The sequence below is a fragment of the Maniola hyperantus genome, chromosome 9 (genome assembly GCF_902806685.2).
Source record: "Maniola hyperantus chromosome 9, iAphHyp1.2, whole genome shotgun sequence".
NCBI lineage: Eukaryota > Metazoa > Arthropoda > Insecta > Lepidoptera > Nymphalidae > Maniola > Maniola hyperantus.
In genome coordinates, this window is record NC_048544.1 from 9,908,251 (window position 1) to 9,925,572 (window position 17,322).

The following is a 17,322-nucleotide window of genomic DNA, read 5'->3' on the forward strand; positions in this document are numbered from 1 at the left end:
TTACTTAACTTAGTGGCGCGGATACGTTGCACCGACTATTTTGGTTTACTCCTCCCGGTCGAGATGGCAACCGGCAACAACGCCCCGCACACCCGCACAGCCCTCGAGCTAACCCGGTGCGCGTGACGTGCGGGTTTGCGGAGTGTCCCCCGCCTCATACCCCGTTTGTCATCTCGACCTGTCGCGGACTATAACTGCTAAGTTTCAACGCGCTCTGCTCAGTATAATGGTGTCTTTCTTTTTTCTTGGAATCAAATAATATTTTAATCTCCATAATATAATACCTACAGTAGGTTAACACTTTGGTAAGTTACGCTGAAATATCTCGGCAAATCATAGGACTGACCGATGTAGGTCATGCCAGCTGTTCGTATTGCAATAACCTTAGCTAATTAAATGATCGAAGGCAGCGGCAGAGGAAAATCTTACCTGCTTATACCTAATACCTAATGTTTGAGGTTATGGAACTTCCTTATATTCCGTACGCCTTTTGATATCAAGTTTACTGAATATCATAAGAGATTGCACTTATGCAAGATACTTGTACCTCTCAGTAAGTAAAAGTTAGGTAGGTGCCTAAAAGTTACATATCTACTTATTAAGTATTATAGAAAGTTATAATTTGTTTTATGTTAGGATTCTAAGTATTTAGAGGATGTACATTGCAGTTCGGATGAGATCGAAACAGACTGACAGGCCAGAGAAATTATTACAGAACATATTACAACGAAAGCACACAGGTACCTAGCTCTCAGACGCATTAATATCAATAGGTACGTATAGATATCAGTGCATTTGACTTAACTCTATTTTAGAGTACCTATTATAAAAATGCACCTCGAGGTTTTTGACATATAACAGACTAAGAGCCCGCGAGTGCCAGACCTTCGTTATTTTATAAAAGCTGTAAGTTTCTCTGCATATTGTCCCCAAGTCTCAACATAGGAAGGAACGATCAGCGACTATGAAATTTGGATCATGGTGACTTTGGGAGATAAATGGTAACAAAAGAGTAAACAACCTTTACGTCAAAGGATAATGTCTAATTTTTTTATGTTTTCTTCGGAATAGTATTAGAAATCATGTCATGCGTTTGCACACACTTAGTATCGTGGAAACCCCCTGCCCGGCACCCTTAAACTATAACAATTTTGGGGTTGCTTCATTGTCGCTGATCGTTCCTCTCGTTGTTGGGGACAATACGCAGAGAAACTTTCAGTTTTTATAAAATAACAAAGGTCTGTCCCTCGCTGGCTCTCTCCCTCTCTCTATAAGTAGTGTTAACAGTTAATACAATCAAGGGTTGGCAAAAAAACATAAAACTACATATTAAATGGAAATATTTTAATGACAAGATGATTTCACAAAAATAGTTATTTATTACAAATCATTTATAAATATATCATGATAGGTATTATATAGTCATATAGTCACTATAATATCGCATTTATTTCTAAATGTTTGTGACACGTAAAAGATTTAATGTTTTTTTAGCAAGTACCTACATGAGATTTACACATACCTACCTAATTCACTTACAAATATAATAGTTTGACATAAGTAGGTACATAAATTATACCAACATCACTTTACATAATAACATTCAATATAATATTATTCATCAAACTTAAGTAGATACGACATTTCAAATTTCGTTCAACATAACAAATTTTCCGATGTAGATTTTTGTAGCAACGGGAGCCTACAGGAGATAATATATTTTTTCAGACTGACTAGACTACCAGATAGGTAGGTATAACTGAAAAAATCTTCATTTAAATTAACTTTTTGTTTTGATTAGGTAGGTACCTACAATAAAAAAATAGTATTAAGTACCTAAGTATATTAATTTAAATATAGGTATAGACAGGTACGCAAGTAATATAAAGTTAAAAGAAATCTTTAAATTACAATAATACTTATAAATGTAAGTAGGATCTAAACTTTGGTAAGTAAATATATTTCTTAGGATCAAAGCACATTGCAACTGAGTTTAAGCGCAGTGACGTGTCCAAGTTTTATCTCCAGTATGTATGTAGAGCTACCTACAAGTTTTTGTGAAGAACAATTTAAGTTTTTTGTGAATAAAAGAGGCGACACAAAGTGCCTAGAAACGCGCGGATTACTGAGTGGAGTTAAAGTTGAACAAAAGAACCGTTGGACCTGTTTCAGCGGATTACAGCAAATTAAGCTTCTGGTTCATTGTATATCATGGACTTCCGCAAAGTAACGCCTGCTACAAACAGAACCGTTGTTGAACTTTTTGATGCCAATATGCCTCGAACCTTTATTTTAACAATGTGCAAAATAATAATGAAAACTGTAGTTACTAGTTCAGTACATACAAACATTTAGTCAAAAATATTTAATATAACATTTACCTACATTTAATCTAGTACCTAGTTACTTACTTAAAAATCTTTTTCAATATTTGATATCGCTCAGTGTTCATAACACAATTTGGATAAAGCTTCACTTGTGGACGTAGGCCTGTCTTATTAATTATGACTTCCATAAACTTAGTAGAGACTGCTTTAACATGTTCACTTATACACCATCTCCGTCGATGTCATGTACAAAATAGCGTCCTCGTTTCACGCGTGTTTACCGGTAAGTAACTAACGTTAAAAAATGACGTTGAATCATGGTATAATAATATATAAACCGCTACTATTAACGTTAATTTTTAAACATAATATAACATAACGAAATGTTGTGACAGTTTTCACGTAAAAAATTTATAACCGGTAAACGTATTTGCCACTATGTGCCTTGAGCGGTAGTTAATATGCCATAAATATGTAATGTAATTATGTCGAGTTCAATAAGCGTATAAAATCACGATTCTCTGTTGTGGATAGAGATCTTTACGATAAAATGGTATAAAATTATTATTAAACAACGATCACAATACTTATTTCAAACTGAACAACAATGCATAATATAGAAACATCAACGCAAGCCTTACGTAATAACATAAAATACAGTTGTATTTAAGGTATTTATACATAGCTTTAGTTGCGTAGAAATGACAATAAGAGAATATAGTGGTCAATGGCCACTTAGTACACACATTTATACATAATATTTACCTATATTTCAACGTATTTTTCACATTAAGTAAAAATAATATTTAAGTATAAGTAACTAAAAATAACCTTCAAAATATTATATAGAAATAGCAAGCGGTTGACACCATCTTTGAATTACATTATTTAATAAAATCTTCATAGCGCAACGGACTAAGAGGCGGACTTAGTCGTATCTAGGTACATCTAGAAATAAAAAGTATTAATTTTAACTATTTAAAAATAGACCTTTGTATAGTCCGTACAAAATGACTTCTTACGAGCCATTTTAACTCTATGAGTCAACTGTCATATTTTGTCATGTCAAAAGTACGGTTCACCTTTAAAACAAGATTTATAATAAGGAATAAATCGTACTTTTGACATGACAATTTTGACATATAAATTTAAATTGGCGCGCGAGAAGTCATTTTGTACAGCTACGAGTATGTATATAGTATTTGTGGCGTCCATCACTTCTACATTTTAAATATTTGGGTCTACATTTTCAAAAACAGTAGGTGGGTAGTCTCTACCTATTTGGATTCAATATTATTATTAATTGAAAAAATTCCTTTTTTATAAATGGCAATTTTTTCATTTTTCACGGAAATGAGATAGGCATACCTATACCAAATTTAATAAACTAATTATGTCGCGTAAAATTTAACTCCTCACGCGCCAAAAATTAACTTTTTGTGTCAAATTTCATGTCAAAAGTACGATTTTAGTCCATATTTTAAAGATGAACCGTTATTTTGCCATGACAGTTGACCCATAGAGTAATGGCGCGTGAGGAGTCTTTTTTACGGACTATATATAATTATGTTCCTATTTCACATGAATTTTCAGTAAGGTTTTTACCTACATTTATTTTTTATAATAAATATTCGATAGCATTTTAAAATTTTCAATTAGGTACCTATATAACTATGATTTCTAGAGCCTAATGATTACTACGAAACTTATTAGATAATTTTGAACCAGTAAAGTGCCTACCTCTCTTTTTCATAACAAACAGTCATCGGATGACAATACAAAATTGTATTCATAATAATAATTTATTTAGGTACCTACATATAATTTATTAGTCAAAGATATTTCCAAGTACCTGTTTGAAACCAACAAATAGCATCGCAATTCGTGTTACAAGTTACAATTTTATGGGTAATATTGTACTTAGGTAAAATATAGAGTAAGTAACAAATTCATACCCAATTATTGGAAGCACAAGGTTTATCTTATAAAGCCTGGTGTACACGATTTATCAAAGATTTTTAATCTTTTTAAATTAATGTAGCTGACATGCACCTAAAAATACATTGTAGGTACCTACTCGTACTTAACAAAAATATATTTTTAGTTACAAATAAACTAGTTTAATATTTGTATTTACCTAATACTTATTGTTATTACTTATATTCAGTACGTACGAACGAACCTATATTTTTATGATTAGGTAGGTACTTATAGTTTGTGTCATCTCCATTAGGTTTCAATGTGGTTCGGAATGCCTTTCCTACCGAGAAGTTTAATAATATATTTAACTAGTTTTACCCGTTTACCTGTATTAAAAAAAGAAATCTATTTATAATTTTCTTAATGGAACCAAATTTAAATCCGTAGGTCAATACTCGATGTACAGCATTTAGATAATTTTTAACAATGATATTAGAAGTTTCTTCTAATATCATTGATTTTTAACAGAAATCGTTAGTTCAATGGCGTAAGTAATTCTGCATTATGTGGGTTGATATGATACTCGTTGTACTTTTGGAATATCATCTCAAGCTTTAAAACACTGCATAGTATAGGTATATAATATTAAACTTTGCACTGCACACATAACGGTAAAAATTATGCATAGATATACATATAGTTATGATTGATTATGTTATTGATTAAATTTTAAGTAGTTATAAATATTATAAAATGTGAAAATTACTATATATTTTTAGGATTAGATTATTTTATGTTGAATTTAAAGGCACGGGGGAACAAGACGATATGAGGACACATTATTATTTTGATAATAATTTGATTACATTTAATGCAAAAAGTTCGCAATTACGTAAGTTCTTATTTATAATTAGGTACATATTATTACCTCTACGACAAATAGTTTTAGATCTGCTATAAAATAATTTTGCATATGCTTAATATTTAAGTAGGTATATATTTTATCTGTAGGATCATGTGTATGTCTGTATATCTTTGCATTAATTGTTATTTGTTAGGTATAGTTCCATGCATTTTTATGCAAAGATACTTACTAAATGTAAACGAAAAATCATTTTTCAATGAAAATTATGTAAGTACCTACCTTCCTAGTTAATTTTAAAAATTGATGTCGCTGAAATGTAGTTAGTCAATCAAATTAAAATATAGAGGATTTTATAGTTAAGTCATTGTCATAATAATATTATTTATTATAATTTAATATATTAGATATTTCTTTGTAGCCTGTAGGTACCTTGTAGGTACCTATCCAACATAATCCTAGAAGGTAAAACATTTATCTAAATTCAAAACTTCATCTAAATCGTTAGACCCGTTTCCTGGAAACCAATTACATATTTTATTATCTACACGCGTGTAATTAGGGAGTAGGGACAGTCAGATTTCTTAGCATAGATTTTGTTCATGCCTCTCTTTATCAACTGTGACAGATAGTCATAAGGATTCCATAAGCAATGATACCTGCTAAATTGTAAGTAATATTTAATTCCATTCTACATTAAAATATCAAAAAACTCCCTACGATTGGTAGTAGTTATCGAAGAGCGCCGAAACGCACTCAAAAATGCGCCCTCCCTTGACCAATAATTTTGTTAAAAAGAATTACGAAATATTGATGGAGTTTAAATTTTGGTGGTCATTTACAATTTTTATGAATATTTTTGCGTTCGTTATATTTTACAATATTTGGCGATCAGTTAAACATTAGGACCCATCAAAAACATTCAAGTACATTTTTATGACAAAATATAGCAATATTTAGATAAATTAAAGTTTAGTCGATAATCACATCGATATATTATTTAGTTTCATTACCTACTTGAATATCGATTATTATCATTCAGTAAAATTCTAAGCTGATTATAAATATAATATTAAAAATATCATCGTATCCGATTTATATCTTTAGCAAATCTCTCCCTTTGTTTTTTTCCAATACGAATAAAATATACCTAATATGATAACTTAATCGTATTATATATTTTAATCAAACAAAGACAAGTACATTCTTAATAAGTAATGTACCTACTCAAACAATTATTTAAAAGAACAATTTTATTAATAAATTCCATTCTAAAATTCAATAATTCCAATAAGTATTTTAATATAGAAACAGAAACAAAGAACAATATACAGTAATTTATTTTAATGCGCACCGTGCCCTATACGACAATTATTTACCGCCTGATACTATACTATTAAAGACATCTACACTCTACAGTCATACAAACACTGTCACATTTTTGTCTAATAACTTGATAAAATTGTTATATTAAACATTTGTTTAATTACTAGGACTAGTTATTATTTGAACGTTTATTCTAGGTGTGTTGCATAACATTGAACATTGGCTCTAAGAGATCTGTGCGTTTCTATAATTTGAACCTTATTTATTTTCAATTAGAGTTTGAACTTGCAGAACAAGATCTCGGGCTAATGATAACACGGCGGAAGCGTCGTGACGCTCAGCCATTTCTGAAAATAATACACGAATAAAAATTATATATCCATCATTATTGAAAATGGTTTTATATTATGTAATCCTAAATATATGTCATTTTCCGGTTAGATGAACATAATATGAGAAATATGATAATATTTTAACATGTACCTAGGTACAGCTAGGGTTGCCAGGTCGCCAAACCTAATAGCCGGACAGACCAGCCAGTTTGGCCGGACATTTGGGTAGAAAGGCCGGATACCCTACATTATTGAGAATTTTGTGTCTTAGTGTTACTATGTTCGACAAGAAAATTGTATGTAAAATCAAGTTTTTTTTATTATTGTCATAAATATTGTTGTTAGGCGGTACTGCCGTCTGCGGGAGCGACCGACAGTCGACTCGCCTGCGCTCGGCCACGCTCGTTTGGGAAATGTAAAAAGCGTAACAAAATCCGGACAAGCCGGACACCGTTTATTTTGACCGAACACGCAATCAAAAAGCCTACGTATGTCCGGCTTTATCCGGGCGCCTGGCAACCCTAGGTACAGCAATACCTAATCAAGTTACCTCTTTATCCTGAGGGTAGGTAGAAATATGATTTTGACTAAACCCTAGACCTAAACGCCTCTTAGACACGGTAGCGACCTACTGTAAGAAAAACCAACCAATAAACATGCAAAGTTAAAAACTTGACGATAGATAAGGGTGATGCAAGTAAAATTTTACTGTAGGTAAAAGTAGGGTTCAGGAAAGAATTATAAATTTTACCGTTGAAGAACTTAATGATGTCCGTGAAGTCCATGGAATTAGCTAAAATCACGTCTCGGTAAGTTTCGAGCAAAGCAAGTGCGATGAATAGCACCATGTGCTCGGAGGCTACGTATCGTGCGGCCCATATCAGCTCCCACGCTGCAAAAACCTGCAAAAAATTTACGAGATAGGAATAAGATCATAGAAACAAGACCAAAATATGTATGAAGCCCAAAGTGATTTCAACTCACATCCTGATAGAGTAGCTCTCGCTTAAAATCGAGTAGAAACCAGCGGTAGCAGAAGTAAAAGTGTGTATAATCCCCGTGTGCGTGCATCAACTCATACAACTCACAGTCTAAGATCTGGATTAATGACCTGAAAACAAAATCTAATCGTTGAATTTGAAATAAGCAAGCAAAAAAGATTCTAAAAACGTATGAACTTCATATAAGTATTATTGCATATAAATTATGATAACACATAATATGCATAATCGGAGTGACTTGCAATGCAGTACATTCCTGAAAGGGGCTATTTTAATGGTTATTATAGGAACTATTTGAGCTCAGTCAACAAACCCCCAAATAAACCACCGATTTCTAAGTTGTGGCGGTATAAGATTTTTCTTACTTTCGTTTGAAAACAATTCAAAAACTCAAGACCACTAAAATGATACATTGAACGCTGATAAATTATTTATTGTAGACTACTTTACTTAAAGATTACGGGAAAACCTATATGAAGTCTGTCGACTTAAAATACCATGATAAATCTCTCAATATTATGCATACAAACTGACATACATAAATGCATCCTACGGGTTACAAAACCCTGTCCACGCGAGTTCATTTCACAATTGTTCAATTTTTTTTACTTTACTTGGTTTAAAGAAATTAAAAAGTTTGCCAAATATTTGTATGAAAATAAAAAAAACTGTCGAGCAAGGGACAGTAGCTTTTCATTAGCTGTTATCTAATCAAGGTTTTTAAGGAGATTTTCTGTCACCTCATATCAGCAAAGTGAGCATCCATAGCCTGCCCTGACGGGAAATTGTCTCTGGCTCGTGCCATCAGGCGAGAAAATAACGCATGTGCTACGGCTTCTTCCTTCATCACCACCAGTAACGGAGCTGCAAGGTCGCACATGCCTTGCATATAGCCCATTTCCAGGTGCTCCCACACAAACCTTACACAGAAAAAACTTAGCGATTTAAAATCTCTTGACAGGAAAATAAAAATAGGACAGTGAAAATGAAAATGAAAATGAAAATCTTTTTTATTCGTATAAACTTTTACAAGTGCTTACGAATAGACGGATGCATCTACCACTGGTTCGGAATGCCTTTCCTGCCGAGAAGAACCAGCAAGAAACTCGGCGGTTGCTCTTTTCAAATATTTGATATAGGTACAAGATTATGCCATGTATAAAATAGTATTTGCAGTCTTGTGCGTTGCTGGAACGAGCTGCAGGTCAAATCATCAGTAATACTTAGTAGAACTTAAACTCTTAACTTAATGCTCTATGTGTGGCAACGATAATAATAATCGTTACTCCATAAATGCACAATTGTAAAGTTTCATGATGAACATTGAACACTGGATGCAGTTCAAGATAACTAATTGACCAGCACAATGTTATAGATTGTATAATAGAACCAACATGATCAAAAAAGTTTTGTAATTGCAAAAAAAAATTGTTAATAAGTAAGTAAGATATAAAGTCTGTTTTATAAATTTGTTTTCAAATATAACTTACGTGCACATTATGTTTCTTAATTTATCCAAATTCTCGTCGGTGAAAAAAGGATAATTTCTGTCACAACGTTGCACGTCCTTTTCGATTCGATGTAGATTTAGTGCAAAGCTTTCCACTAATTCGTTCTGGAAAAAATCGTATAAGGTAAAAATATTTACAATTTTGAGCGACATGACATGGGAAAAAGTCTCTTTTTTCGTTAATCAAACTTTATACTGTATCGAGGCAACTTACTGAGTATACTCCTCCATTAGAACTGGCAGGAGAAACACAGTTGGATCTGTTTTCAGGACGGGGATCACTTGGCTCCAAAGTATCGAAGGATGCTCCTGCTGAATGTGATTCTTCGCGAACAACTCCTAAAGGACTCCGCGCTGGGCTGACATTTACTAGATATAAAATATTTACATTATTTTCAAATGCAATAGGCTACTTGACAATTTTTTTAAGTTGGTCTTAAATGGTTAATATTTGTCCTATTATATCAAAAAAATTAACACTATATTTTTTTGCGCCCTAAAAACCGTAAAACTTTAATTTAAAAAATATTTTTCTTAGACAGGTGAAAACACTGTCGGCCATGTTTGGCCGATAGATTATCTGTGCTCTGACGTCATGCATTTGTAAACAACAGTATAACCCTGGGTTACACAACAGTGTAACCCAGGGTTACTGGGTTAACAGTGTTTTCACCTGTCTAAGAAAAATATTTTTTTAAATTAAAGTTTTACGGTTTTTAGGGCGCAAAAAAATATAGTGTTAATTTTTTTGATATAATAGGACAAATATTAACCATTTAAGACCAACTTAAAAAAATTGTCAAGTAGCCTATTATATACACAACTTAATAGCTACTCCATATTTCTCAATATGAAGTTTATAAAATTCTGATTGCTTACTTCACTTCTTAAGAAAGAGACATCTAAATATATAAAACGAGAAGAAGACTGACTGACTGATCTATTATGACGTGAGCATCCGCTTAGTCAGGATTTTTGAAAATTAAACCCCTAAGAGGGTGAAATATGAATTTTAAAGAACAAAGGCGAGCTTCAAACAAAATTTTACCTTGAATGCGTCTATGTAGGAAAAAATATTAATACCACAGGGGGTCCATTACTTAAACATAATCACCAAGATTTTTCATTTCAGGATCCACCAAAAAAAAGATATTAATATTTTTATATTTTGAGATTATGAAAGTAACGTAGTGGTTACATACTCTTTGGTTGGTAGTATATGCAAGATTGATGCATTAATATTATCAAGTAAAAACACTTAAGAGTTGTGTGCCCAACTCGTGAGTCAGAGACTCTGACAAGTGACATTTGCAACTGCAAATGCACGAATCACGCGCATGCGCACAAAGAGTAGCAAACGAGCACAGCTAAGATACTTACCTACTAAACAATGGTCCTTTACATGCCATTGGCATTAGCATTGTCTATAAAAGATCTTTTTCAGTATTTAGCATGATGTACTAGTCTGTGATTATAGTTTAGTTGTTATGCACGTAAACAGTTCCGATTTGACAATGGAACTGGTTGGTAACTACCTCTTTCTTCTAGAAAGGCAATATGCAACCAATCCGGAGCAAGGCTCTCATATTTTGATAGAGCCAAAACACACGAGATAATCAGAGAGGAAGCTTGTGATTAACTAACGATAAACTAGAAACTGGAAAAAAACTGCGAATACAAATGAAATACAAGTCTTGAAGTTATTTAATTTGTAGGTATTAAAAATCTCTTAACCCAATTTTTACCATATATTATCCTGTAAGGTTTTATCTTATTCAGATGCATATGCTATCTCTATGTTCAGATGACATTCCAATAATCTATTAAAAATCAAAAGTTTTTATTCTTCTATTAAAAATCAGATATAAAACCTTTTTCATTTATTCTGCTTTTAATATAAACCCTCATTTAAAACAACAGCGATTATAAATACTTGTCAAGACTTGGTCAAGATGGCAATGGCAATAAGTGTTGCCATTAATTTTATTTTAATTACGACTTACAATATATAAGTTGTTTAATAGCTCTTGGATAATGCTCTATAAGTATAAAGAAAAGAAAATATTCAACTTTTTAGACGTCCAGTAAACTCAACACTAATATACAGTACCTACGCGGCAGAAAATAATGTACATCGACCTTTAGAAAGAGGTAGCGGTTTTGTAGAGCATCGCCTCTGTCGTTAAGACTGACAAAACGTCACATAGGTATGAGTGACAGAAACAACGCTCTACAAAACCGAAATCTCATTCTAAAGGTTGATGTACATTATTTTCTGCAGCGTACCTACTGTAAATAAGCGCGGATGTAAGTGCGATGGTTTGGTATCTAACAAGTCTAGGTATGCACTAAAGTTTTGTATCGGACATTGTGTAGAGATGTTCTGGTAAAATTAAGTTGATGCATTTACGGAATATACCTAACCATAATATTATAAATGCGAAACGGAACTACGGATTGATGTAATTTTTTGCATGATTATAGTTACACTAGAGCCTAGAGCCGTAAAGCAAGTTTAAGCGCAGACAAATAAACTGTTCCCATTAACCAACCATTACAAACCAACTATTACATCAAAAATTGTTGTAAATTATTCTTTCCTTGAGCCACGTGGGGGCGAAGCTGCGGGTAATAGTTAGCACAATAATAAATATAGTTTGTAAGCATTGATTTATTAACAGTTTTATTTATTACTTAATAATAACGAAATACCTATTTTAAAGGTAACTTTTTCTAGAGTGGCAACTCTGGTAATGTTTTGTCATTATAACCAACACCGGCCCCCCAATTGTGTAAGAATAACCATTTCATGGCTATCGCAATCGTCAAGAATTCTGCCCTTTGATTGGCTGTGAAAAAATGTAAACAGCGAATCAACCAATCAAAGGGCAGAATTTCTTGACGATTGCGATAGCCATGAAATGGTTATTCTTACACAATTGGGGGGCTGATATGAATTTAATCAAATAATGTGGCTAATTCCTTTGTACACAATCTCTAAACTAAACTAAAATATCACGTCTAAATCTATTGCTATCTCTTTCATAATGTTGCTTGCGGTAAAGGAAAGCACTAGATTTAGACCTGTTAATTTAGTTTAGTTTAGAGATTGTGTACTAGAGAATCGGCCCCAATAATTTATTAATTTAATAATTTAATCTACGATAAAGTCTTACAAAACTAATTTTGTATAAAAACTAACCAATTAAATTACTAAGTTTTGCATAGGTCACATTTCTAGACGCTTCCTAAAACATTCAGGTAATCCCACGCCGATGTTCTTTGTGTAGTCCACGCGGACGAAGTCGCGAGCATAAGCTAGTCATTTATATAAATTACTAAGTAAAAGAGAGATGGTTTATGGTAACTTTTACAATAAATGGATACCTACGTCATGACATATTTTTATAGTATAAGTACCTACGAAGAAGTTTTATAAAGACTGTTAGATTAATTCAAAGATTGATTTATAATGTTTTACCTGTAGTACCACCAGATGCAGGAGAGCCAGACGGTGCTATATCTACTGAAGGATTAGTAATTATCACACTTGTATGCTGCTGATGTGTACTTGCTTGAGTTTCATCTAAAGACGACCTAAAATCACCATTACCATTTAACTTGTTTTCATTGGCACTATCTACACTACATAATAATCCTCTTCCGTCACCCTTTTGTACTATTCCTTCTGCTAGCCTTTTAATTTCAGCTATACTTTCTCTTCTCATATCCGGATTTTCAACAACGCTCTTAATGTATACTTCTTCGTCTTCGTCATCATCATCAATATCATTAAGGCTGTCAATATCAAGGGTTTCCCTACTATCACTAGTTGCAGTCTCCCCGTTAACGTTAGCTTCTTCTTTCCCTTTCTCTTCTGAATCCATTTCAATATTATCAACTTCATCTATACTCGGTGCTCTTGAGAGGACTGGTTTAGAATCTGGTTTCTTTTGTTCATTCTCACTAGGCTCTGGTGAGACTATTGGTGGATTATCTGATATTACACTGCAGTCATCTTCGAATACCTGTTTAATAAGTAAATTTTCTATCTAAGCTTGTCCAAAAAATATGGTTTCTAATTAATTTACTGTTCATCTAGTTAATTAATTTATCTGGGCTCCTACTTAATACAATAAACAAATACCGCATATTTTTTAGGGTTCCGTACTTACAAAGGAAAACGGAACCCTTATAGGATCACTTTGTCGTCTGTCTGTCTGTCTGTCGAGAAACCTATAGGGTACTTTCCGTTGACCTAGAATCATTGAAATTTGGCAGGCAGGTACTACGTCTTATAGCACACGTACGGGGAATCTCAAACCGTGAATTTGTGGTTACATCACAAAAAGTATTAATATGTGTTCATGAACAAATAAAGTAAGATAGTTAACTATACTAAGTGGGGAATCATAATATGAAAGGGCCTTTACATGTAAATTCTAAAATAGATAGGTACCTATTTATTTATATTTATGAATAATGGTTTTTGATTTATCGTGCAAAATGACGAAAAAATACGATTGTAGTACGGAACCCTCGGTGCGCGAGTCTCACTTGCACTTGGCTGGTTTTTTATTTGTACCAGAAAGTTGTAACAATATAGAGAAAAGAAAGAAAAAATGGACATGGAAGCACTTATCTCTATAAAAGATCTCTACCCTTGGCAGTGCGAAAGGCTGTAAAGGGAGTAGATTTATTGTAATATATAATAATAAACAATCTATAATCTTACCTCATTAGATTCTGTGGGCCGAGGTTTTCCTGAAGATTCAGTTAGTCGTGCGATCGATGCAGCCGTAGCTTCTCTGTCACGTTGTCGCACAATAGCTTCTACGCATAACCACTCAGACATAGTTGTCTCATATTGTCGCCGATATGTTGCATCTTGTTCATTCCTTTCATCTGCTGTTGAGCCAAATCTGAAAATGTTTGATTGATTTCAAGGGTTCCGTACCACAAAATGAAAAAAGGAACCCTTATAGGATCTCTTTGTTGTCTGTCTGTCTTTCTGTCCGTCTGTCGTGTCTGTCAAGAAAACCTATAGGGTACTTTCCGTTGATCTAGAATCATGAAATTTGACAGGTTAGTAGGTCTTACAGCACGAATAAAGGAAAAATCTGAAAACCGTGAATTTGTGGTTATATGATTAAAAAAAAAACCGTCCAAGTGCGAGTCAGGCTCGCGCAATGAGGGTTCCGTACTACAGTCGTATTTTTTCGACATTTTGCACGATAATTCAAAAACTATGATGCATAAAAATAAATAAAAATCTGTTTTAGAATGTACAGGTGAAGACTTTTCATATGATACCCCACTTGATATAATCACTGACTTCGAAAGTTGAAAATACTAATTATTACTTCATGACCACAATTTAATTTTTTTTGTGTGATCTAACCCTAAATTCACGGTTTTCAGATGTTTCCCCAAATGTCAGCTATAAGATCTACCTACTTGCCAAATTTCATGATTCTAGGTCAACGGGAAGTACTAAAAATTATGTGTTCGTGAACAAATAATTAGTATTTTCAATTTTCAAAGTAAGAAATTTATACCAAGTGTGGTATCATATGAAAGGGCTTTACCTGTATATTCTAAAACTGATTTTTATTTATTTTTGTGCATAATAGTTTTTGATTTATAGTTCCAAATGTCAAAAAAAATACCCGAGCACGGAACCCTCGGTGCGCAAGTGAGACTCGCACTTGGCCGGTTTTTCATACAATCTTTCATTTTAATATTTTGCTGTTTGATTGCACCAATATAAAAATTACACTTTACATATTATTATGTTTGTCGTAAACCAAATTTAATACTAACTCGTAGTATCCAAGTAGGAAAGGCCAAACTTCTCTTCTGATATCATGTTGTACTCCACTATAGTAAACTATTCTATATACTTCATCTTTGTCATTAACTACGCCTCTGTTGTCCATCATTGATCGCCATAGCTCTTCTGTTAAACCAGCTTCAGTTTCATCTAAATCAAAGAAAATACGTCTAAAACTACGTCAGTAGAGTCACAGGGAGCCCCTGGATTCAGGCGGTGCGAGACCGTGGCGTATGGACGTCCCTACAAGAGACCTATGTCTAGCAGTGGACGTCTATCGGTTGTTGTTGTTGTTGTTGATGATGATGATGATGAAGATGATGAACTCTTTCCTTCTTTTATAGAGGTATTTCTATACATATAAGCAAGATAATAAAGATAAATTAGTAAGTAAGTCTAACCTCTGGGTACAATATTAGGATGCACCAGACCACTAAGATGAGTTCGCACGGTAGATAGGTGTCGGCAATATGCCAGCCAGCCGTAAAATGCTCTCGAGATTATCTGACGACGCATGGTACTGCATACCAATTCAATGGACGCTGTCTGGAAAGTCAAAATGAGACAAATTAAATTAATCAAACTTTTGCTGTAACACGAATGTTGCTTTAGTACGGGATTCATTGTGACTGTCATTATTATTATTTTTTTTTTTTAAATAGATATAGCGAGCAAGCGAGCAGACGGGTCACCTGATGTTAAGTGATTACCGCCGCCCACGAACATTTGCAGCACCAGAGGAGCCGCCGATGCGTTGCCGGCCTTTTAGGAATTTGTTGGTCCGCCCCTTGAATAACCCCATGTTATAATCTAGTGGGAACACCGCCGATGGGAGTTGGTTCCACAGTTTGCACGTGCGTGGAAAGAAGGATCTGGCGCAGCGGACGGTCGAAGTGCACCAGACACCCAGATGGTGAGGGTGAAATTCCTTACGGTGGCGCGCGGTGCGGTTGTAGAAAAAAGAGGGTGGAATGAGGTCAAAAAGCTCTTCAGAGCACTCCCCATTATACAGGCGATAGAATACGCATAGAGAGCTAACGTCTCTGCGGTGCTCCAGGCTTTCCAACGAGCCGGTTAGTTTGGAATCGTCCACAAGTCGAACAGCCCGCCTTTGGATCCGATCAAATGGAAGGAGTTGGTACATTATTGTTGCTGCTTGTGAAATTCTATGTGGTTTGAAAAAAAAAATTGAATCTAAACAATAGTACAAGAGTGATTTTGGATTGCATTCACGCAAAAACTATACCCATGCAAAAAATCGCGTCGATCCATTGCTCCGTTGCGACGTAGTTGAAGGACAAACCAACAAATCATTAAACCAACAAACCAATAAACCTACAAACAAACACACTTTCGCATTTATAATAAGGGTACCTACTGTTTTTTTTCGCGTTTTTTTTGTGGTATCATATATCACTGATCATCAGTACTATCACCTGTCTTCGTTTTTGCCTGCGTTCGGGTTACACCCTGTATTTTAGATTTGTTAAATAAAATAGAGCCTCGATAGCTCAACGGTTAAAGGTGCAGACTGAAAACCGAAAGGTCGCCGGTTCAAATCCCACCCGTTGCACTATTGTCGTACCTACTCCTAGCACAAGCTTTACGCTTAATTGGAGGGGAAAGGGGAATATAAGTCAGCAATTAACTTGGCTATAATATTCTTTATTAAAAAAAAATGGTACCTCTTCAACAATAGGATTTGGCGTCAATAACGCAGGTGGGTGTCCATTGAGTCCAACGGATGTCGGACAATCCACGGACATGGTGGACGAGTCTGAAGACGTTGTAGACGTGGATGCCAACGGACGTCGTGGCGTACGCGGTGGAGAATGCACCACGCGTTCTAGTAGTGAATGACGCATAGCTAAAAAATAACAAAAATCCCGACTATAATATTATAAAGGCGAAAGTTTGTATGTGTATGTGTGTATTTGTGTGTGTGTGCATGTGTGTGTATGTTTGTTACTCCTTCACGCAAAAACTACTGGACGGATTTGGCTGAAATTTGGAATGTAGATAGATTACACCCTGGATTAACACATAGGCTACTTTTTATCCCGGGAAATCAAAGAGTTCCCGTGGGATTTTGAAAAACGTAAATTCACGCGGACGAAGTCACGGGAATCAGCTACCTAGTTAATAATATTGTTATCCTTACAAAGTTCTCAAAGATAAAGTTCTTGCAATTTACGAAGGCGAGTGAACTTT

The 17,322-nt window shown here is 34.2% G+C and overlaps 1 protein-coding gene across 4 annotated transcripts in view; it reads right to left on the bottom strand.

The window, feature by feature from the left end:
* Positions 1-1,333: 1,333 nt before the first annotated feature.
* Positions 1,334-17,322, bottom strand: part of LOC117985652 (small G protein signaling modulator 2-like) — a 45,968-nt gene continuing 29,979 nt past the window's right edge. For 3 of the 4 annotated variants that reach the window (XM_069500515.1, XM_069500516.1, XM_034972426.2), the window contains exons 13-23: positions 16,797-16,978; positions 15,513-15,657; positions 15,102-15,261; positions 14,014-14,200; positions 12,760-13,306; positions 9,493-9,647; positions 9,259-9,383; positions 8,509-8,688; positions 7,752-7,878; positions 7,519-7,669; positions 1,334-6,782 (exon numbers count right to left, since the gene is read on the bottom strand). In XM_069500515.1, the coding sequence (XP_069356616.1) occupies positions 6,694-6,782; positions 7,519-7,669; positions 7,752-7,878; positions 8,509-8,688; positions 9,259-9,383; positions 9,493-9,647; positions 12,760-13,306; positions 14,014-14,200; positions 15,102-15,261; positions 15,513-15,657; positions 16,797-16,978 (2,048 nt within the window). In that variant the 3' untranslated portion in view covers positions 1,334-6,693. The remainder of the gene's footprint in view (positions 6,783-7,518; positions 7,670-7,751; positions 7,879-8,508; positions 8,689-9,258; positions 9,384-9,492; positions 9,648-12,759; positions 13,307-14,013; positions 14,201-15,101; positions 15,262-15,512; positions 15,658-16,796; positions 16,979-17,322) is intronic. The other variant, XM_069500517.1, reaches the window with a different exon arrangement.